The sequence below is a fragment of the Canis lupus genome, chromosome 27, assembly GCF_011100685.1.
Source record: "Canis lupus familiaris isolate Mischka breed German Shepherd chromosome 27, alternate assembly UU_Cfam_GSD_1.0, whole genome shotgun sequence".
Classification (NCBI taxonomy): domain Eukaryota; kingdom Metazoa; phylum Chordata; class Mammalia; order Carnivora; family Canidae; genus Canis; species Canis lupus.
In genome coordinates, this window is record NC_049248.1 from 14,236,166 (window position 1) to 14,260,935 (window position 24,770).

At 37.6% G+C, this 24,770-nt stretch overlaps 1 protein-coding gene and 1 long non-coding RNA gene across 3 annotated transcripts in view; one reads left to right on the top strand and one right to left on the bottom strand.

Moving 5' to 3' along the window:
* Positions 1–22,029, top strand: part of LOC119877642 — a 67,883-nt gene extending 45,854 nt beyond the window's left edge. The window contains exons 6-8 of the long non-coding RNA XR_005379893.1: positions 15,609–15,692; positions 15,826–15,914; positions 21,827–22,029. This is a non-coding gene — a long non-coding RNA (uncharacterized LOC119877642). The remainder of the gene's footprint in view (positions 1–15,608; positions 15,693–15,825; positions 15,915–21,826) is intronic.
* The window catches only part of GUCY2C (guanylate cyclase 2C), a 73,207-nt gene that overhangs the window by 45,603 nt on the left and 2,834 nt on the right, over positions 1–24,770 (bottom strand). For both annotated transcript variants that reach the window (XM_038576870.1, XM_038576869.1), the window contains exons 2-9: positions 21,276–21,388; positions 19,663–19,727; positions 16,461–16,676; positions 15,797–15,918; positions 14,070–14,166; positions 11,209–11,326; positions 9,343–9,478; positions 811–896 (exon numbers count right to left, since the gene is read on the bottom strand). In XM_038576870.1, coding sequence (XP_038432798.1) covers positions 811–896; positions 9,343–9,478; positions 11,209–11,326; positions 14,070–14,166; positions 15,797–15,918; positions 16,461–16,676; positions 19,663–19,715 — 828 coding nt within the window. In that variant the 5' untranslated portion in view covers positions 19,716–19,727; positions 21,276–21,388. The remainder of the gene's footprint in view (positions 1–810; positions 897–9,342; positions 9,479–11,208; positions 11,327–14,069; positions 14,167–15,796; positions 15,919–16,460; positions 16,677–19,662; positions 19,728–21,275; positions 21,389–24,770) is intronic.

Consider the following 24,770-nt stretch of genomic DNA (forward strand, 5'->3'; position numbering starts at 1 on the left):
CTTTCTCTGTGTCTCTAATAAATAAATAAATAAATAAATAAATAAATAAATAAACAAATAAAGTCTCTAAAAAATACACTGAATATATGGCTTAAAGATATCATAATAATCACTTGGGAAAATCATATGAAAAAATGAGTAACCTTTTCTCCTAGATTTCTAGTTATGTCAGGACACAAAATATTAAAGAAAAAAACTTTCTATAGACCATTTGGTTGGCTATAACAGTGGCTTTTACAGTTTGTGATGGGCACAACTTTGGGTGACATAAAGACAGATGTTTTGTTTTTAAATTAAATGCTTATCAATCAACTTATATGCCATATAAGAAGCTAAGCACTGGAGGCATAGAGAATTAAGACCCACTCTCTTTAAAGAACCTCTGTAGGTAGGTAAGGAGAAAAGAGATATAGAATGTGAATAAAAGCATGAGACTATAGGACTGTTTATATGTGTCAGAAAGATTACACAATGATTTTCATGACCTCAGATTGAGAGAACAGGGAATGTTTCATTGAAATTTTTATCTGTCGAAATGAATAAATAATCCTTAGGAGAGAACTGTCATTCTCTCATTGTTATCCCATCAATAGTCTGGTCTTTATATCAATGTATTCTGGGTGGGTATTTTATATATAGTCAAAAGAGTGTGGACATTCTAAATAAGGTATGGGTTAAAATGCTTAAATACAGTCCTAAGTAGGTCATAATTGTGTTTCTGAAATAGATAACTTGCCTATTTTGAAAACAACTTCTCTAATTCCTTTGCTATCACTTCACCCCAAGTTCCTGATAAGAAGTCAGACATACTTTATTGGTATCCACAGAAGTATACAGAAGCATCATAGTGTTGTCAATATCCCCACAGTCGTCCAAAGTCACAGGACCTGCATGCCCTAGGGCAAAATCAGAAAGAGTTGGAGGATATTTTTTACTTTTGATGAAAAAAACAGTTATGTGTTTACAGAGGGTACAAAATAGGTTAAAATTGATCTCTTTTACTGAAAAATTATCTCAATGAACTAATCAGAGAAAATACCCATTGGCTCTTGGCCTTGAAATCTCTGATGGATATTTTAAAGAGAGATGCTATTTAGTATTTAGTTAGAAGGGAAAATGTTTGCATTGCATTTAGGATGAAAATGTAATCACCAGTTGAGTCCTTTTAATTATCAGTGAAAAGTTTTTGCCTAAGAATTTTACTAAACTAGTAAAAATTCCCCATTTACGGTGTGATTTCTAGGATTATCACATTATTAGATTCAAATATCCAGTTTTCAACAAATATCACAGAGCAGACAAAGAAACAGGTAAGTGTAGCCAAAGAAAAAATAGATAAATCAACAGAAACAATCCAGGAAAAATACCTAATGGTGCATCTAATAGACAAAGGCTTTAAAACAGTTGTCCTAAAGGTGCTCAAAGAACTAAAGGAAGAGATACATAATGTCAGAAAAATGATATATGAACAAAATGGAAATATCAATAAAGAGAGAGAAAACCTAGAAAGGAAACCAAGAGGAAATTCTAGCACTGAAAAACACAATAGCTGAAATGTAAAATTCACTAGGGAAGATTCAAAGGCAGATCTGAGCAGGCTGAAGAAAGAATCAGTGAACTTGAAGATAGGACAATGGAAATTATCAAGTCTGAGGAACAGAAAAAAAAATTGAAGTGGACGGAGCCTAAGGGACCTGTGTAACACCATAAGCAGACCACCATATGCATTGTGGAGGTCCCAGAAGAAGAATAAATAAGAAGAGAGAAAGCAGTAGAGAGAATATCTAAGGAAATAATGCCCAAAACTTCTCAAATTTGATGAAATACATGAATAAATATCCAAGAAGCTCAATAAACTCCAATAAAACAAATTCAAAGAGAGCCATACTGAGACACATTTTAATCAAACTGTCAAAACCAGACATTAAAAAGAATTAAATTTTGCCATTTGCAATGACATGGACATAACTAAAAGATATTATGCTAAGAAAAATGAGTCAATCAGAGAAAGACAAATAACATATGATTTCAGTCATATGTAGAATTTAAGAAACAAAACAGATGAACACTGGGGAAGGGAAGGAAAAATAAAATGAGATGAAAATAGAAAAGGAGGCAAACCACAAGAGACTTTTGACGATAGGGAATGAACAGGGTTGCTGGGGGAGAATTGGATGGGGTTATGGGGGTAATTAGGTGATGGGCATTAAGGAGGGCACTTGAAAATAAAAGGAGGGCACTTGAAGTAATGAGCACTGGGTGTTGTATGCAACTGATGAATCACTGAATTCTACCTCTGAAACTAATAATACAATATATGTTAATTAAATTAAATTGGATTTTAAAAAAATTAAAAAAAAAACAATTTTAAAAGCAAGAGAGAAGTGCTTTGTCACATGCAAGACATACTCAATAAGATTTTTAGCAGACTTCTCATTAGAAGTTTTGGAGATCAAAAAAAAAAAAAAGAAATTTTGGAGGTCTGAAGGCAGTGGAATGATATATTCAAAATGCCAAAAGAAAAACTTTCATCCAAGATTTCTTTATCCAATGAATCCTTCTGTCAAAAGTGAGGAGGAAAGTAAGACATTCCAAGATAAACAAAAGCTGAGAGAGTGTAACCACCTGAACTTGCACCACAAGAAATGCTTAAGGTAATCCTACAGGTTGAAATAAAAGGACACTGGACAACAACTTGAAGCCATATGAAGAAATAAAGATCTCAGGAAAGGCGAATATATGGGCAATTATAACATCTAGCATTAATATAAAAATGATGTGTAATTCCACTTGTTTTCTACAGGATTTAAGAGATGAATGTGTTTTTAAAAATGGTCTAAAAACTAGCATTATTGTAACTGTGGTTTGTAACTCTACATTTTGCTTTTGACATAATTTAAGAGATTAATGCTTAAAACATCATTAGTTTGTGTTTTTGGACACACACGTATAAAGATGTATTGCCACATCAATGTCTGAAAGAGGTGGGTATGGATGTCTTAAAGGAGTAGAGTTTTTGGATATCAAAGTTAAACTAATGTGAAGTCAAATTAGAATGTAATAACCTTAGGGTTTTAACTATAATATCCATGGTAACTACAAAGAAAATAGTTAAAGAATATGAACAAAAAAATAAGACAGGAATTCAAATGTTTGACTACAAATAAACCAATTACACACAAAAGAAGATGAAACAAAATGAGACAAAAAATGAGACAAAAAGCTATAAGGCAATAGAGAACAAACAGCAAAACGACAAAAGTAAATCTCCCCTGTCAGTAATTACTTTAAATATAACATAGATTAAATTCTCCAATAGAAGATAGAGATTAGGAGATTGCATTTTTAAAAAAAATGATTCTATATAATATCTATAAGAGACTCACTTTAGATTAAAAAACACAAATAGGTTGAACTATTCTATGCAGATGGGAACTTGAAAGACAGCAGGGTACATATACTAATACCAGACAAAATAGGCTTTATTTTTAAAAAAGCTTTATTTATTTGTGAGAGAGAGAAAGTGCACACACGTGCACAAGCCATAAGTGTGTGTGTGTGTGTGTGAGTCTTCAAGCAGATTCTCTGCTGATCATGGAGCTCAATGTGGGGCTCGATCTCACAATCCATGAGATCACAACCTGAACTAAGAAACAAGAGTTGGATGCTTAACCAATTGAACCACCCAGAAACCCCCAAAATAGACTTTAAATTAAAAAATTTTATAAGAGTCAAAGGACACTGCATATTAATGAAAGTTTCAACACAGCAAGAATATATAGTAATTATCAACATTTATGCACCTAATAATAGACTACCAAAATATATGAAGCAAAAATTGACAGAATTGAACAGAGAAATGGACAGTTCTACAGTAATAGTTAAAAATTTCAATACTTTACTTTAAATAATGGATGAAATAATAAGATGGAAGATAAGTAAGTAAACAGAGGACTTGAACAATACACCAACTAGATCTAACAGACAAATACAGAACATTCTACCCAACAACAAAATACACATAAGACCTTTATTCTCAAGTGCACGTAAGACCTTTTCCAGGATATACCATATGTTAGCCACAGATTAAGTCTGAATAGATTTTAAAAAATAGATAATATACAAAATATCTTCTCTGACCATAACATGAAAATTAAATAACAGAAGTAAAACTGGAAAATTTACCAGTTTGTAGAAATTAAACAGCATACTCTTAAACAGCCAGAGGATCAAAGAAGAATCATAGAGAAATTGGTAAAAGCCTAGAGACAAATAAAAATGAAAACACAAGATACCAAAACTTATGGGACACAGCAAAAGCAGTGCTAAGAGGGAACTTTACAGAAGTGTTTACATTAAAAAATAAGAACAAATCCAAAACAAAAATCTAGGAACCAGAAGAAGAACAAACTAAACCTAAAGCTAGCAGAAGGAAGGAAATTATAAAGATTAGAGCAGAGGTAAATGAAATATAGAACTGAAAAACAACAGAAAAAAAATCAATGAAACTGAAAGTTGGTTTTTCAAAAAAGAGCAACAAAATTGGCAAACTTTTAAGGAAGTGGACTAAGAAAAAAAAGTCTCAAATTACTAAAATAAAAAATGAAAGTGGAGATTTTATAATCAATTCTACAGAAATTTAAAAAATTATTAGGAGCATTTCCATACCAAAACAATTGGATAACCAAGATGAAATAGACAAGTTTCTAAAAACATAAGATTTGTTATGATTAAACCATGAAGAAATAGAAAATCTGAATAGACCTATAACTACTAGGGAGATTGAATCAGTAATCAAAAATCTCCTGACCAAAACACAAAGAAAATCTGGATCTGATGGCTTTATTGGTCAATTCTACAAATATTTCTTTTTAAAAAGATTTATTTATTTATTTTAGAGAGAGAGAGCATGATGGGAGAGGGAGGTGGGCAGAGGGAGAAAGAGAAACTTTCACAGATTCCATGCTGAGTGTGGAGCCTAACAAGAGGCTTGATCTAATCACCCTGAGATCACAATCTGAGCCAAAACCAAGAGTTGGATGCTCAACTGACTATGCTACCCAAGCTCCCATCTACAAACATTCCAAGAATATTTAATACCAATCCTTCTTAAACTTTTCAAAAAAACCCGAGAAGGAGGAAACATTCCCTAATTCATTCTATATGGCCAGAATTACTCTGATACCAAAGCCAGAAAATGACTCTCAGAAAACTACACACTGATATGAAAGTCCTCAACAAAATGCTGGCAAACAGAATTTATCAGCATATTAAAAGAAGTATACACCATAACCAAGAGAGATTTATTCCTGGAATGCAAAGATAGTTCAACATATAAAAGCTGATAAATATAATATACCACATTAAAGAATGAAGGAAAAAATGCATGATCTTATCAATTTGATGAAGAGAAAGCCTTTTACAAAATTCAATATGCTTTTTTGATAAAACACAATGAACTAGGAAAAGAAGAAAACTACTTCGACACAATAAAATCTGTCTATGAGAAACCCATAGAAAACATCATACTTAATGGTGAAAGATTAAAAGCTTTCCTTCTAAGATCAGGAATAAAGCAAAGATGCCCATCCTTGTCACTTTTATTAGACATAGTACTGGAATACCTAGCCAGAGCACCTAGGCAAGATAAAAATAAGAGGTATCCAGATTGGAAAGGAAGAAGTAAAAGTCACAGCTGGTATGATTTTACAATGTTGAAAATTCTCAAGATTCTGCCGAAAAACTGTTAGAACTTATAAGAGAGTTCAACAAAGTAGTGTGATACCAAGTCAACACTCAAATATCAGTTTTATTTCTATACAATAATAATGAACATTCAGAATAGGATACCACACTATGCCAGTGGCATTTACAAGTCTCCATTTATGGATTGAATAAGTCATAGGGGTAAAAAGTAGAGGAAATAGAGTCAATGTATAATCAAAGGTGTAGGGAATATAGTCAATGGTACTACAATAGGATTGTATGGTGACAGTTGGTAAGTATACTCACGGCAAGCACAGAATAAAATACAGACTTGTGGAATCACTCTGTTATATAGCTGAAACTCAGATAACATTGTGTGTCAACTATATTTCAATAAAAATACAATTCCATTTATGATAGCATCAGAAAGAATAAAATACTTAAGAATCGACTTAGCCAAGGTGAAAGACTTGTGCAGAAAAAACTATAAAACATTTCTGCAAGAAATTAGAGAAGATATAAATAAGTGGAAACCTCCCATGTTTATGTATTGGAAGACTTAATATCTTTAAGAAATCTGTATTACCCACACGGTCTATCTATTTAATGCAATTCCTGTCAAAATCTCAATGATTTTTTTTTTGGCAGAAATAGGAAAAGTCATCTTGAAATTCAACTGAAATCTCAAAAAATCCTAAATAGCCAAGATAATCTTGAAAAAAGAAGAACAAAGCTGAAGGACTTACTTCTTAATTTCAAAACTTGGTACAAAGCTACAGTAATCAAAACAGTAACCAAAACATAAAGTCAGATATTTAAGCAAATGTAATAGAATAGGATGTCCAGAAATAAACCTGTACATATACAATCAAATGATTTTTCTAAAACTGACAAGACTATTCACTGGGGGAAAAGACAATCTTTAACAAATGGTACAGGAAAAATTGGATATCCACATAGCTCAAAATGCATCTATGACCTAAATGTAAGGCCTAAAATTATAAAACTATAGAAGAAAACACAGAGCAAAAGCTTCATGACATTTGATTTGGCAGTGAATTCTTGGATATGATATTAAAGGTACAGGCAACCAAAGAAAAAAATTAGGCAAATTGGGCTTCATGAAGATTTAAAAACTATGTGCATGAAGACATTACCAACAGAATAAAAAGGTAACATGGAAAATAGGAGAAATATTTGCAAATCATATATCTGATTAGGCATTAATAGCCAGACAACCATTTTGAGTTTATCTTTGTGTATGGTGAAAGAGAGTGGTCTAGTTTCATTCTTCTGCATGTGGATGTCCAATTTTCCCAGCACCATTTATTGAAGAGACTGTCTTTCTTCCAATGGATAGTCTTTCCTCCTTTATCGAATATTAGTTGCCCATAAAGTTCAGGGTCCACTTCTGGGTTCTCTATTCTGTTCCATTGATCTATGTGTCTGTTTTTGTGCCAGTACCACACTGTCTTGATGACCACAGCTTTGTAGTACAACCTGAAATCTGGCATTGTGATGCCCCCAGATATGGTTTTCTTTTTTAAAATTCCCCTGGCTATTCGGGGTCTTTTCTGATTCCACACAAATCTTAAAATAATTTGTTCTAACTCTCTGAAGAAAGTCCATGGTATTTTGATAGGGATTGCATTAAACGTGTATATTGCCCTGGGTAACATTGACATTTTCACAATATTAATTCTGCCAATCTATGAGCATGGAATATTTTTCCATCTCTTTGTGTCTTCCTCAATTTCTTTCAGAAGTGTTCTATAGTTTTGAGGGTATAGATCCTTTACATCTTTGGTTAGGTTTATTCCTAGCAAAGATAAACTCAAAATGGATGAAAGATCTAAATGTGAGACAAGATTCCATCAAAATCCTAGAGAAGAACACAGGCAACACCCTTTTTGAACTCGGCCACAGTAACTTCTTGCAAGATACATCCACGAAGGCAAAAGAAACAAAAGCAAAAATGAACTATTGGGACTTCATCAAGATAAGAAGCTTTTGCACAGCAAAGGATACAGTCAACAAAACTCAAAGACAACCTTCAGAATGGGAGAAGATATTTGCAAATGACATATCAGATAAAGGGCTAGTTTCCAAGATCTATAAAGAACTTATTAAACTCAACACCAAAGAAACAAACAATCCAATCATGAAATGGGCAAAAGACATGAACAGAAATCTCACAGAGGAAGACATAGACATGGCCAACATGCATATGAGAAAATGCTCTGCATCACTTGTCATCAGGGAAATACAAATCAAAACCACAATGAGATACCACCTCACACCGGTGAGAATGCGGCAAATTAACAAGGCAGGAAACAACAAATGTTGGAGAGGATGCGGAGAAAAGGGAACCCTTTTACACTGTTGGTGGGAATGTGAACTGGTGCAGCCACTCTGGAAAACTGTGTGGAGGTTCCTCAAAGAGTTAAAAATAGACCTGCCCTACGACCCAGCAATTGCACTATTGGGGATTTACCCCAAAGATACAGATGCAGTGAAACGCCGGGACACCTGCACCCCAATGTTTATAGCAGCAATGGCCACGATAGCCAAACTGTGGAAGGAGCCTCGGTGTCCAACGAAAGATGAATGGATAAAGAAGATGTGGTTTATGTATACAATGGAATGTTACTCAGCTATTAGAAATGACAAATACCTACCATTTGCTTCAACGTGGATGGAACTGGAGGGTATTATGCTGAGTGAAGTAAGTCAGTCGGAGAAGGACAAACATTATATGTTCTCATTCATTTGGGGAATATAAATAATAGTGAAAGGGAATATAAGGGAAGGGAGAAGAAATGTGTGGGAAATATCAGAAAGGGAGACAGAACGTAAAGACTGCTAACTCTGGGAAACGAACTAGGGGTGGTAGAAGGGGAGGAGGGTGGGGGGTGGGAGTGAATGGGTGACGAGCACTGGGGGTTATTCTGTATGTTAGTAAATTGAACACCAATAAAAAATTAAAAAAAATAGCCAGACAAGAAAACCAAACAGTTTGAAAAGGGGCAAGGGACTGAGGAGATATTCTCTAAAGAACATATACCAATACCTATAAATACATGAAAAGATGCTTCATATTGCTAATCATTAGGGAAATGTAAATCAAAATTACAATAAGATACCAAACTTCCCAGTCAGGAATATGTATTGGGAACTTTGGGATGATATTGTTATGAGAGGTTTGGTTGTGTGAGAGGTAACACAGGGTCCCAGGTCCCTAAAGGATAGGATGGAGATATGGAAGTACCAAAATCAAATGGCAGAGAGTTCTCTTCTTGCTAGTCTCCAAGCACAGTCAGGACATCACTGCCCAAAACACCCTGTGATGAGCTTGTTCATAAGTACAAAGCCCAAGCCATATGCGCTTTCTTTGGTATCAAAAGATTCTGAAATCCTAAAGCATAAACTAGGATACTGATATTGATAATAGTAACCCCCAAACTTAGGCAATAGCATTTGCCTTCAAATAAGTTCAAAGATAACTAGCTGTTCATCTATCTATTGCCAAACCCCCTCTTTGTTTCCCAAAGTCTATCCGCGAAGCCTGAATTTCTTCAGCTTTCTGTAGAAAGTGTTAAGTTTTGTTGCTGTTGTTTGCTCCTAGGAAACCAGTACCTTCAAAAGTGAGGTTCCTGAAGCCCTGAGCAAATTTGGGGGTGGTAATAGCTTCTCCGTTTTCAAGAAATGTCTTCAGCATGTGTCCAAAGAGCAAGACTCCATTCAAGTAGGCAAGAGCAAAGTTATTCTTTGCCTGAATGAGAAAGAAAAACTTTAAAATGAATTCCCACAAAGCGATTCTGGTTTTGAGTCTGGAGCAAAACATTCTTGGGGTCAGCAGAGTAGCTGGAAAGGTAAAGGGATAGTAAGGAGAAGTATGGGTTTTTTTTTTTAATTTTATTTATTCATGAGAGACACAGAGAGAGAGAGGCAGAGACACAGGCAGAGGGAGGGGCAGGCTCCATGCAGGGAGCCCGATGTGGGACTCCAGGATCACACCCTGGGCTGAAGGCAGGCACTAAACCTCTAAATCACCCAGGGATCCCCCTAGGGATGGTATTAAAGAAGCCCTTTGGAAAATACGTCCTTGAGCCAGGGGTCTTTTATTAACCTGGTATCAAAATTCTGCCTTTCCTTCGGAATCAATAAACCTGGAACACTGCCTTTAGGAAAGGAACTAAAAGCAATTATACCTTCTTCTCAGGATGGCAAAATCTATCATTTCAACTAGGAAGAACAGCATGCAGCATTTTCACAATTCTTGGGTGCTTTTATATAGAAAAAGATGTTGCTTATAGTTTAATGTGTTCACAAAGAATAAAAGAGAACAACAGTAAAAATATTCTCTGCCCCTCAGCACCCTGAATGGTCCAGGGACAGATTTGATTGGGTGGTACAATTAAACTTGCTTTGAAGACAGTTTTCGACAGTTGCATGGTGGTCTTCACAGAGTTGGGATTGTATTAAAAGTCTTATGCCCCCTGAGACCAAGTAAATTCTGTCAACTTGGGCATTTTGTACTTCCTACCTGTGAAGAGTCATACTTCTGCCAAAGCCTAGAAGCTGTGTAAATGATATCTGAATATTACACCCAGAAGTATATTTGCTAGAAATATATATAAAAAGAAAATGCCTCTCATTGGCTTCAGTGTCTTTTGGAGGGTTTAGAACTGCTAACCTAGGAAAAAACTGTGATACTTCCCAAGGCACCCAACTTCCCTTATAGCTCTTTGGATCTGGCAGGGGGCTTGCCATCCCAAGTTTGTTCAGGGTCCTCAGTACTGCTCTTTTCCTCCTCTTCCCAGGAGGGAACTGCTCTCAACTAACTCTGAGGACAGAATACATCTGATGAATTTAGTCACAGTAAGGTGCGGGACTGACAAGGCCCAATGTGCTATAGAGTCGGGGGCCCCTGCATTATAACAAGGTGGCCATGATGTAATGTCCAATTATAGGTTCTTTTTTTCTGGGATAAATGCTAAACTAGATGAGATGCTGGGTAAGAGGAATAAAGCAGGACTCTCTTAGACAAATTTAAACAATGGTCAACTTAATTATAATAGAAGACAATATCTTAACCTAGAAATCTATATCTCTAAAGGTAGAATTTTGATATCAGTGACAGCAGAAAGTTGCTTTAGGATGTAGGAAACTCCACTTTTTTTTTTTTTTACATTGTTTAGTTTCAACTTCCCCAAATTAGCAGGGCTTCTTCCTATCTTCCCACATTGTCACCTCCATTCCAGTGTAAGAGTGTGCATTGTTGTGTTGGTGTAGAGCCCAGCAGAGTGACCTCTAGTACGAGTTTAAGTATCAGTAATCTTCCTATTGCACAGAGTTTATCTCAGTTTACATTTGTTAAGTGAATGGGAGTAAAACAAACAAACAAACAAAAAACAATTGCTACTTGAGAATTTGGGTCTTGCATAGGACGATAATATCTTACCCTTGATAAAGGAAAGAGAACATACTCATGAAACTAACCTGTGGTGTGCCTTTGGAGAAAGAGCTGTTGGAGATGGAATACTCAGGAGGCAAGGTGAGGACAAGGACATTTTTCATATAGTCAGGGGCTGTGACATTGTCCACGAAGTAGTCGTTACTGTAATAAAAACCACAAGTTCCTAGTGAAATTAGGTTCTTCTAAAAATCATATGGAGCTTCTACAAATCCCACAAGCTACAATGCCAGCCTTGAAATAGTTATAAACATTTTTTTCCAAAACCTGTAAAACTTTCTACTTTCCCAGATAGGTTTATTGTCTTCTAATATGCTAAGTTGAGTAAGAGGGCTGTGGTTTACACCCACAAGTGGACAGGAAGATCAAAACACAGATACGTCTTTGAGGAAGGTTTTTTTTTTTTTTAAAGACTTTATTATCTCTTTTTGAGGGGGGGAGGGAGGGCGAGCACAAGCTGGGGGAGGGGGCCGAGGGAGAGGGAGAAGTAAGCTCCCCTGCTGAGCAGAAAGCCTGATGATGCAAGGCTCAATCCCAGAACTCTGGGATCATGACTTGAACCAAAGGCAGATGCTTAACTGACAGAGCCACCTAGGTGCCCTAAGAGGGAGGTTTTTTTTTTTTGTTTTTTTGTTTTTTGTTTTTTTTTTGCAGCTGGACATGTGAGCTAGTGCTCGCTTTCAGGGCTTACTGATCTTTGGTTTATATATGGAAACTTTCTTTTCTTTAGGTGTTCATAATAGTTTAGATATATTGGGATAGGATACAGAGGAATTTGATAAATTAAATTTATGGCGAAACATAAGTATGAAGAGACTAAACATTTTCTCTAACACTGTAAGCTCCTTGACTTTAGTGTATTGATCTCATATCCTCAACTCCTCGGGGATAGTAGGTCTATTTTAAATCCTCAAAACTGTCTAAGGTTGTGCTGCAAATCATATAGTTTCCAAGCTTCCAGATCATTTGAGTGTTTTAATATGCAAAGAATCTAACATGTTTGAACTGTTATAACTAGGTTAGCTATAATTTACTATTCAAACAGTAGGTGAACACATCTATGCACCGAGGACTAGACTGAGTATTTTGCATATAGTATCATACCTAATCCTAAAAGTACTCCTATGAAGTAGGCATCTTTATTCTCATTTTACAAAAGAGAAGTTTTAATTTCAAGATTCTAAGTAATATCCAAAAGTCAAATAAACCAGAAGTGTCAGAATTACAATTTGAAAGCCACTTAGTATCAGCTTTCAAATAAATCTCATGATCTTCCCACAACATGGCCAGGTGTCCTTTGAGTACAGTGACAAAGGAATGCCAACACTTTGGCAGGTGGTTGAGGATTTGCTAAAAGTAAGATTACACCAACCTGGCTACATTGAGGACTCCTTCCAGAGGGCAAAGCAACTATTGAAAGTGGCTGTCAATGTGGTTGTAGGAAGGAACTATTGATAGCTTTGTCTTCTTTCCTGTATTTTGAAGCTAAAAGGCTATTGATTGATTGGATTACCTTAACGAACAACTAGTAGTCAAATAGACCTGCAGTTCCTATGTTTCATTCCTCTTAACACTATGACAAGTACGTATAGTATGGGTGAAGTGACTAGGTAAATATGGGAAATATGTAGTACATTAACAGTATCCAGTCTGAGTAGAGACTGGTATAATGATTAATGATGCAATCAGATAAGTGAGGTCATATGATCTAGCCAATGGGGCAAGGGGCACAGGTGCACCAGTGACACTTTCTATAAGTTCAATCTGACTCAAATACCATCTTGACACAGTTTGTAGGGTCTCCAATCATATTAGAAGATGAGTGGTAAAATATAACACTGTATGTTAATTACATTCCAATTTTTTAAAAAAGATTTTATTTATTTACTCATGAGAGACACAGAAATAGAGAGAGGCAGAGACACAGACAGAGGAGAAGCAGGCTCCATGCAGGGAGCCCGATGTGGGACTCGAGCCCAGGACTCCAGGATCATGCCCCAGGCGGAAGGCAGGCACAAAACCGCTGAGCCACCCAGGGATCCCCGAGGAATGCAGCCCTGGAATTACCTTTATTTTATTTTATGATTTTATTTATTTATTCATGAGAGACACAGAGAACAAGAGAGGCAGAGACACAGGCAGAGGGAGAAGCAGGCTCCATGCAGGGAGACTGACGTGGGGCTCGATCCTGGGTCTCCAGGATCATGCCCTGGGCTGAAGGCAGTGCTAAACCACTGAGCCAACCGGGCTGCCCTTAAAAAATTAAAAATAAATATTGAAATATAAGGAAAGGAAGGATGGAAGGAAGGAAGATGGTTTGTATTCTCCAGAATTTTCTCTCTCTAGTTCTAGAGAATTACAGAGGATAAAATCACTACTGTGACTGGATCACAGAAGGCAGAAAAGCAAACTCATGTAACTGAAACTTTCTTCTTTACCAAAGGTGGCAAAGGAAAAATAATCTAGGATCAAAGGCCATTAGCAATAGAAGGCACAGATAAGGCCCACGTTCTCAAAAATAATGTTTTTGGGTTATTGGTTGATTTACCACTGCCTGGAAAAATATCTTAAAATCAGGCTGGAGACGAGGATCTCTGTAGATGAGTAGACATATGGGGTTAATGGGTCATAAATCTTCTGTTTTAGACATGATAATGACGTCAAAGATATGCATGTCTGCTAAGGCCACAGTTAATTAAATGAAAATGAGGGCATGATGAAAGAATAAAACATTCATTAAAATATTATCATATTTTAATGACTGAACCCCATTCAAGTCTTTGCAAAGCAAGAGAAAAGAGAATGCATCTTTTGGAAATCCTGGGAATCTTTCCTTTCTGAAAAGAGAAGAGTTCTTTCCAATATTACTTTCCAATATTATACCTACTTGAATAGATCCACTAGAATAATCACAATGTCTTCAGCCACTGCCCGGTCTCCCTTGAGGGAGTTGATGGTGCTTGGTGTACCACACGTAACAATCACTGGAGGAGAGAGGGTAAGATAAGGACGGAAATACACAACAGTCTATATACAAACAGTAGGTCCATGATACATTTATGTTTTAAGATTAGCACCAATTCATCAATTACTGTCTTTTGCTTTTTTTGTTTGTTTGTTTGTTCGTTCGTTACAGGTGTAGTGTCAGAGTAAAATTGTATGAGATTTTAAAATCCTCTGGTCCATTCCCTTAATTTCATTGATTTAAGGAGACTGGAAGCCAAGATGTCAAAAGGTTAAAAAACAAGTAGATGGCAGAGTTCTTATTTTCAACTTTATGAATCAATTCAGTGTTTATTCTCTTTTACCAGATTGGAGTAGTTATGAAAACTGTTTTCATTGATAAGTGATCTGTACCTCACCAATTGTAAAGTGGTTGAAAAAGATATAGTCAAGGAAATCTGAGAATTTATGTAGTGCTCCTAAGCAACTTCCCTTGAGCTTTGTTTGTAGCTTTTTTTTTTAAAGATTTTATTTATGTATTCACGAGAGAGAGAGAGAGAGAGAGAGAGAGAGAGAGGCAGAGACACAGGTAGAAGAAGAAGCAGGCTCCATGCAGGGAGCCCGATGTGGGACTTGATCCTGGGACTCAGGATCACGCCCTGGGCCAAAGGCAGGCACTGAGCCACCCAGGGATCCCCTGTTTATAGCTTTTTAACTCAGAATTCAGTCTTAGGGATTTCAGTGGCAGAGTCCAATGTCATTCTGTGAGCTTTACTCCTCTTTGCCACCAGATTTCCCAAATGCATGACTATGAGAAAGTGGAGCTGGGGGGACATTTCATTGCATCTTTTTATATACTATTTGTTCAATTGAATTGTAAACACCTTAGGGACATGAATACTTCTTTTAAGGGATATTTATACTCCCCCCCCCCCCCACATCTTGGCAATGTTTCGTACGTGGAAGTTTCTTAGTATGACAAATGCTTAATAATGCCAGCAGGTGATGATTTGAGTGATACTAGGAATTCCTAGTGAGCAAGCATCTTCCCTTTGTAGGAAAGGTCCACAAGTTATTCCTTTGCTCCTGATATATCTTATTTGTAAAGAGAACTATTGGAAAATGAAACGAATCGCGTCATAACTTAGCAAGGATGATTTTATCCCATACTTGACCTGTTAGCTGAGAGATCACTGGTCATGTGAGATACGGGGACAGATGAAAGTGAGATGGTCTGCTAACCTTGTAATTTTAATTGAAGTCAGATATCAGTAAATAGATCCTCTTGGTCATCACAGGCCCAGGGTTCAGAATGTGTGAAGATTAGTCATAAATCCAATAATAGATGCACTGAGATCAACTTAAAAAGCAGTTTATCAATGGTGAGTCATATCATTTTGGTTTATAAAAGCTAGGTTTTCGTCATTACTTTTATGATGTTTAATGTGTTTATTCAACACTATCTTTCTCCTTTCTCTGATAGGATAGAGTTTTAATCAATAAGAGGAATAATATGATGGAGTTGCATGCAACTCTGCATCTCCGCGAGTGAACAAGATATATGGAGGTAATGAGGATAGCTTTGTGGTAATAGATCTGTCAAAACAACTCATAAAAATGTGGTAGTTGTAAGGAAGAAATTGACAAAAAATTATTTCCATGTCTTCTTACCATTGCTTTTCCTATTCTGGTTCATTAAGATATCCTGAAATTGGTCATCTCGCCTCAACATTTCCTTGAAGCTAAGTTCCTGAGAAAAATAGGAGACTCCAGCCTCCAGAGCATTGAGGTACCTAAAGAAGATAAAAGAGAAACTCTAAGAAACCAGCTTAGTTTCTTCATGGCCTTCCATATTGTTTGCTCATTGCTTACAGATCTGTCTTGGAACTTGTTCATCTAAGATTCATTTCCACTATCAACACAACAGATGGTTCACACCATGGTATCAATAGTCTGGATGGTGGATATCTAGTTTAGTAAAAGTATAGAAGTTTTAGGGAATCTTCGTGTATATAAACAAATGGTAGACATTTGTCAGGTACCTTATAATGGTTTCCTGCTATTAGCAGAAGGAAGGCTGCTCTGTCTATAAACTTCATTATCACAGATAAGTTGAAACCTTTGAGTCTATAGTACAAAAACTCAGAGTTGACAGGAATATTTTATTTACTGGGTGAAATGGAGTATTGTGCTTTCTAAGTTCACCCCAAAGTTTCTAGGAAGAGGTCTTAGGGTTGATTCTTGCATTTCCCTAAATGTGGTACCATTACTCTTTTGCATACTTGGGTGGAGAGTTCATGGCCAGTGCTAGAAGCATATAAGTGGTCCTGCTTACCAGAAACAGTCCTCAGACTCTGTGCTATTCTTGAAAACATATGCAGTTTTCCAGGAATAATCTTTGAATGGCAAATTATTGGCCTTCCAAAAGTCAACCAAGAAGTACATCAGCTTCCTAGCTGGAGACATCAGCCTGGTTAAAGTCTCTTTGTAGTCACATGACAATCCAAAACTCCCAGCTGAAATCATGGGATAGTTCAAGTCTGTGTCAAGGCTAACCATAAGATGAGAAAGAAACCAATGTCAGGATTAACTTAAGTAGAACAAATATGATTCCTCTTTAACCTGTTTCCGCCTGTGGTTGGTTATAAATGGCTTCAAGTGGGTTTCTAACTTAAATAGGTGTCCCTCCCACACAGGGAAATTTTAGAACAACATTTATTGAGCATATGTTAAGCTTTAAGATACTCTGGGTATTTTCATGTTTATGTGGTGGTGTGGTTCCTTTGATTTATCCTAAAATGAATTGTCATAACATGTAGGCTGGGACATATGCCTTTGGGGGAGTAGGGCTAAGAGAACAGACGATGGCCCCCACAACTACCATAGATGTCAGGGAGCCTGAAAGATATCCTCCATACTTTTCCATCTTTGCATTGCCTTACTTCTGGCTCTTCTACGGATTACTTTAAGATACACATCACCTGATAATTTTACAGTTTTCCTTCCCCGTTTAACACATGAATCTTCTTGTGGTTCCTGAAACATGTCAACTTTCTTCTCTATTAGGGCCTGGACATAAGCCAGAAATGCTGTTCCCCTTGCCTCTTTGCCTGGCTGAATCTTACTGATCCATTGAGTCCTGAATTAAATATCTCTTTATCCTTCAGAACTTTTCCTTGATTCCTGAAGTGGGCATGTGTTTCCTATCTGTCTTTTCCACAAGACTGCAATCTCCATGAAGACAGAGGTCGTATTTGGCTTGTTCACCTCCGTATCTCCAGTCCTTGGAGTCATATGAAGACTTTTCATGTGCACTTGGTAAAGGAAGCAAAGCAACACATCCCTTCCATCTTGAGTACTGCACTGAAGGGTTTCACTAGGTGTTCTGCTTGCATCTCAGACTCCCTGTGTCCATGGTCAAATTTATTTTTTATTTTTTTCTCAAAACTGCTCCTATCCTTATTACCCTATTTATTTTAGTTATTTTTTTTGACTACTTTCCATCCCTCACTCCAACAGTTATCAAATGTTATTGATTCTACCCTTAAGTATCTTTAAAGGCTATCCCTCCTTTCCATGTCAACTGTTTATATGCTAGTTCAGCCCTCTTCTCTTCAGCCCCCCAATGACTTTCCCCACCTGTCTCTCCTGTGTGCTCAGCCTATCCTGTATACCGTTGGAACTTACTCTTCCCAAACTTGAGCTGCTTTGTATGGCACCTCCTTGCATAATCTTATTTGTTTCTGATACAAATCTAATTAAATACACTTCCCTCACTTGGAACTCATGACCTCTCAAATATAGCCCTACTTATTTTTTCTAGTTTTATCTCTATTATTCCCCTGCTCATCTCTTGCACACCAGTTAACTACTGATGTGCAAAAAATCTCTACACTTCTCTACTTCTTTGCTTTCACACATAATGCTCCCTCTGCCTGGTTGGGATGCTTATCCCTTCATTGCTACCCTTTAAAATTTCACCTGTTCTTTAACACTCAACTTATAGACTATCTTCTCCTTGAAACTCTTCCCCTCTTGAGCTTCGCTCTACCAACAAGTTGGGGCTCCTTCCTTCTGAGCACCCCACATCATCCTGTGTTTCTTCAATGGAGGGTATCACGCTCTGCCTTGTACTGGTCCCAGTGCTCCCGTCACCTTCTCTATTTCATCAGGTAGAGGCTGTGTTTTACTTAATGATCTCCACTGCGACAAAGCCAAAATGTGTCTTTGCACATGGAAGGTCCTCAGAAATAGTGAATCAATTTTCCTACTTCTCCTTTCCTTCTGAGCACATTCTACAGCAAATCAATAAGTGTTCAGATAATATGACAGTTGGGAATGAGCACAAGGAAGAGTAAGAGTCCGTATCTGCCCATACTTTGATATGGAAGATGAGCTGAGAAAGTGTTTCTGTGATGTGTCTGTGGCACATAGTGGGTCTGAACATCTGAGTGTGTTTGTAGAGCTGGTAGGAGGTGTCAGAAGCACACTTTGCGATAGAAATTTCAGAAATTTAATTTTACCTTCAGCATAATTTTCTCTATCTAGACAAAGGTGATCCTTGATTCAGGGGAAGACTGAACAGATGAAAGAAAGGCACGGAAGAGGGATTTTGATTTGGGGAAGATGTGATTTGGCACAACAAAATGTTTTGTGGTGATGAGAATTATAAGAATTGCACTGAGTGAAATCAATGGAAGGGATGAGGATGATTTTCCCAAAGGCAGAGAAATATTTTTATTGTGGAATATATTGGAAACTTTACAAATTTCTTATTTTGTTTTTTAAAGATTTTATTTATTCATTTATTTATTTTGAGAAAGAGAGTGAGTGAAAAGAGAAAAAGAGAGAAGGAGCAGGGGAGGGGCAGAAGGAGAGGGAGAAACAGCCTCCCTGCTGAGCGGGGAGCCTAAAGTGGGCTGGATGCCAGGACTCCTGGGATTATGACCTGAGCTAAAGGCAGTCACTTACCTGACTGAGCTACACAAGCACCCTGGAAACTTTTTTTTTTTTCCCTAAGCTGATAAGGGCACTGTGGAAGGTACTTTATTATGTTAACTATATAATCATCAGTGCTGTGAAATACCTTGCTATTTTCCTTTTTTCTAGGGCCTCAGGAATAGAACAGAGCCCTGCTAGTGCCCTGGGTGCTATACTTTTCCTGTGTCTTTCCATACACTCTGCTCATACTTTAGTGAAGATTTCCTTTATTAAACTCCTCAAATTATCCAAGTTCATTGTCTTCCCTGTCTCCTGCCAGGAATCTCACTTTTTACCTATACCATCTTGCGTCTCAGGCTCAGATGTTAGTAACTGGAGCTGAATAGCTACAGTTATTCACCCCACAGTAAGCAAAGGCAGAGCTACCTGGATAAGACAATGACACTTAGGGAGAAGTAGCAAAATGCAAGGGTTCCAACACCTCTGACTGCATTGCCTCGACTAGACTGCTATTTGATAAATCGTTTAAATAGTGATATCATGCCCTGACTTCAACTTACAGTGGCATTAGAATAACAACAGACCAAACTACTTACTACATCTGGAAGGTGGAATATGTACACGAGGGCCCCATGAGGACACAGCCCATTCGTTTGTTGTTCTGTAGGAAAAAAACAAGAAAGACAAGAAAAACAAATCTCTAAAATGAAAACAATGAATAAATGGACAGGAAAGAAGGGCAAGAGGGGAAGGCACTCCAGAAGGTTTGAAAGAGGCCCTCCTGACAAGGCTCAACCACCTGGGTGGCTCAGTGGTTGAGCCTTGTCTCAGGTTGTGATCTCGGGGTCCTGGGATGGAGTCCTGCATTGGTCTCCCTGCAGGGAGCCTGCTTCTCCCTCTGCCTATGTCTCTGCCCCTCTCTGTGTCTCTAATGAATAAATAAATAAATAAATAAATAAATAAATAAATAAATAAATAAAATCTTTTAAAAAAAGAAAGAAAGAAAGGGGGCCTCCCAAGAAAGGAGCAACATACAGTGCCTTGGGCTGGGCCTCAGGCACTAAGGGAGAAAGAATTCTGAGAAAGTGATGATGCTCCGAGTGGAAGAAGGACATTTGGCCTATAAGTGAACTTAGATTCTTCGTCCAGAGGAAGATTCTGGGTGCAGGGAGAAGGACTGACAAACTGTAACCCAAGCAGTATCTGTGGGCCAGATTGTGGGAAGACTAGGTTTGGAGGTGCTTTGGAGGAAGAGGGCAAGTTGCAGTTTAAGGAAAGCTACAAAACAGAGCTAAAGAGAACAAAATGCAATGTGAACAGTGGGTGATTGTAGATCGTGTCTGGTACTACTTCTCAAGAGGAATGTGATTAGGAACATTCCATCCCTGGCTTTGGAAAACCAAGGCCTACCTCCATCTATAGAGGTTAAGGACAAAGTACATGCCTGGCATCATAAAGGGGAGCATAAACTCCCCATTCTCACTCCTGGCTCCCCCAATTTTGAGACAGATCACTATAATCAGCCACTCCTCCTGACATGAGCGGACCCCTCTGGTCAGGGTGATGCTATTGATCAAAGCTTCTGAACCATGGTTCTACACCCAGTGCTCTGCTTCTAGAAGAGCCCTGTCTTGAGTTTTTGTGGGAAAAAGGCTTCTTGCACAGTTACTTGCCTCTAGAGAGCCTGGAACATTCTTTCACTCCATAAAGCCTTGACTGGGTTTGGGAGTTGGGAGTAAGGAGGAGCAAGAATCTTTCCCTTCTCATTTCTACCCTCTACCATTACAGTTAACTACTTTAAAATTTAGGTTGCAGATTCAGCCCTTCAGCAATTAATCTGTGACCACATATAATGGTGATGACTCAAAACAGAGATCTCTAGCCTAGGGCCTTATCTCATGTACTTCCTGAGGGACATAAAAGAAGACCAGCTAATGCCAACATTTACATTTTTAACAAGTTTTGAAGACAATTTAAAACAAAATAATTCCCCTGTGAAACACTGATAGTGTACAAATAGAACATAGAAGTTTCTCCCCACTTTCCCTGATTCCCAGAGGCCCCTCATCACTTGAGAAATATATGGAAATGAAGTCAGACTATCCTCTCTCCAAAACACTCAGCTCTGTGACTAGAGATGACATAAGAGATGTTCACGGACAGGTGCCGAGCAAGAAGTGTGAGCGATACCTAAACAGCATTTACTTACTGAAATTTCCCTGAGTAGGTCGATGCCTTCACAGGTGCTACTCCGGCAGTCACTTGATTTATAAATGACAGTATTTGAATAGATAAAGGTAGCATTCACAGTTACATTTTTGCCTGTTATCCAGAAATGAGGAAAAAGAGAACAGAGGTGTTATGTTTCAGTAGCTTGTAGTCATTAGATTTACTTTTTGCCAGTCAATGCAGGGAAAAAATGGATATTCATCTTCAGGCCTGGGAATATTTGAGTTCTGAGTTTACATTACTCCCTATCACTTCTTTTCTCTTTCTGTCTTTTTCTCTCTCAACAGCTTTATTGAGGTATAGTTTATCCACCATAAACATCATCCATTTTAAGTGTATGATTCAATGATTTTTAGCAAGTATATATATTTGTGCAACCATCCCACAGTCCAGTTTGACAACATTTTTATTGTGTTCATGGCTATCCTCTTTTCACACTTGTAGTCTCAGCAAATTTCTTCTACATGTCTGGAGAGTGTTAGGAAAGCAAAGATACACACATTATGATATCTGTTCTTTCACTTTCCCAAGGTGCTGATTCTGTTTGCTGCCACCATGCATGCTGCCCCCCTGTGGTCTGCCCCCAAGCCACAGTGAACTGTGTCCATCAGAGTCCAGGATCTTTGGATAATGGATCATCTTCAGACGAAGGCAAGAGCATTGATGATAATATCCCTGAGTATTGCTAGATACTACATTCTGGAAGGGAATAAAAAGACAGCACAACCATTTGACCAAGCTCTGTCTCTTACATTTTGTCTCCCTGCAATAAAAAATATTTAGGACAAATTTTAGATTCCTAAGCAGAGGCATCCTGCCAAGCCCTTACACAGGAAGTCTGGAAATTTCCATTGCTAGTCACACTGCTGGTTGCAGTATGAGTGACTTTCTGTGTGTTCTTGCACAAGCCATTTGAATTTCTCTAACTTGGTTCTCTTATACGTAAGATGGGATTAAGATAATAATTATTAAATGTCATAATTTTAATACCTTTGAAAGAGTAAAGCCTGTCAACAACAGGAGTTATTGTTCTGAACATCCAAATAAAAATATTTTTAAAGACAGAGAATGAAATAGTCTTTGCACTTCTACAGCCACCTCAGAGATGTGTCTATCAATTAGGGAGCATTTTACCTCTTGCCTCTTCTCAGGGAGGGAGGGTTAATTCAAGAACACTTATTCTCAGCCCCCAGGGGCTCCATCAGTCTTCCTTCAGCTTAGGTCATGATCTCAGGCTCCTGAGATGGAGTCCTGCATAGGGCTCCCTGCTCAGCAAGAGTCTGCTTCTCCCTCTGCCCCTCCCTCTTGCTTGTGATCTCTCTCTCTCTCTCATGCTCTCTCTCAAATAAATAAAATCTTTTATAAAGAACACTTATTCTGATACTTTGTTCAGTAAGGGATCTCAATAAGAGTTGGCAATAGGTCTAATCAAATAGGAGAGGCCAATTTATAAGACTAGTCAGAGAAAATTAATAGAAGAGGTGGGGCCAGTGATATATTTAATAACAATGAACACTTGAATGTAGTCCTGTGCCAGCCATAATACTAAATACTTTGTACCCTTTTTGTTATTTAATTTTCATAACAATAGGGAGAATATAGGGTATATGAAGCCCAGAGAACAGTATGAGTCAGTCTGTGGGTGTCCCAGAAGAAAAGGAGAGTACATGTGGGGACTAGTGTTGGAGATGGTCTTAGAAAACAGCAAGAGGAGTCAGGGAGTGATGAAAACAGGGCTTTGGGAAGATGGCCACACCAGCAGCTGTTAATATATAAGATAGGTCCTCTTCCTTCATCCCTATGACAGCTCTGCTCCCTTCTGCCACCATGAAGGGCACTGAAGATGACCCACTTAAAAATCCTATGGTCCAGGTAGCCCATGGTGGAGAGGCACACAAAACCCAAGTATAAATCCTGTACAGGACCTAGGAGAAGGGGAGCCAACATCTATTAAGTATGACCTCGGGCAAGTGACTTCATCTCTGGGGCCCCAGTTCCTCATCCATTTATAGACAGAACAGACCTGCATGATCTCTCTTACTATAAGCTTAGCATTGGGCTATGAATTTTTTGCATGCATTGTTTTAATCCTTAATCCTCCCCTGAATCCTATGAGGTTAATTAATATTTTATCTTCCTAGCTTAAAAATGAGAAGATGGAGGTCTAGAGAGGTAGATTATCTTGCTTAGGGTTACACAGCTGAAGTTTTGAATCTAGGACCACCTGATTCTAGAACTGATATGCTGTAGAACAGCAGTTTACAAAGTGTGGGTCATGGAATCCAGAGGTACCTCAAGACTCTTTCAGGAGGGCGTGGAGGTCAAAGCTATTCTAAGTACATTAAGACATTCTTTGTTATGTCCACTCTCCTCTCATGAGCATATAGTAGTTTTCCAGAGGCTTTATAATATTAATTGTGTTATTACAACAGATTAAATGCAGGAGATATGAGAATCCAGCCATTCTCTATTAAGCCTGACATTAAAGATGTACAAAAATAAAAATTGATATTTTTCTCACCTATTTTTATTTTTTGGCTTGAGAAATATAGGTTTTCTTTAATAAGAAATTTTATTTATGTGAACAGATAAAGTGCTTATAGTTATTTTAAATTAATCAATAAACAAATTTTTAAAACATTTCTCAATCTTAATTTCCAATATAGTAAATGTCAATAAATTTAACTATATAAACAAAACTCTACAGAGCCTGCAATTATTCTTAGGAGTGTAAAGAGGTCTTGAGACTAAAAAGTTTGAGAGCCACTTCTGTAGAACGTATTGTATGTACTCTGCTGCTGCCTCTCAACATTTTATGGTTATGTGAACTGTTTTTGCTTTTGTCTTTTAATCTGGTAGGGGAAAATCTCTTCTCTTTTATCTCCCCAAATCCCAGGTGATTTCTCAAGAAAATACTGAAAAATATTCAGACAACGTAATGACTTCAAATCAAAGCTTAACTTTTAAAATAAACAGTTCCCTCAAGTGCTGTTCCTTGTCTTTATCCTGCCTGCACCTCTACCCCACCATGATACCTCAGTCCTGGGAAGATAAGTGGCATACTATAGAATATAGAGTAATCTCAGAACCCTTTCTCTCCTACCAGGGCTTTGAGGATGGGGTTGGACCAAAGTGAATCTGAGTATACATGCTGGAGTCTAGGAATGGGACCCCCTTGGCACATGAGATTGTTTGAAGGGTATGAACTAGATGTGCTTAGCCATGGACCATATGTTGATGTCCTTAGGTTGAAGGAATCTCTTTATTCATGCTTTCCACCAAATTCTATCTATTCTTCAAAATCCACAGAGATTTCCTAAGTACTAGGAAAAAAATATTGTTTTCTTCCATTTGGACATCACCTACATTTGAACTCTTCATTTTCTTCAATTTAGCCCTTAAATAGATTGTCTTAGAATTTCCCCCAAATAATAATGCTCAATGTGTTTAGAAAATGAATCTATCTTTCCATTAC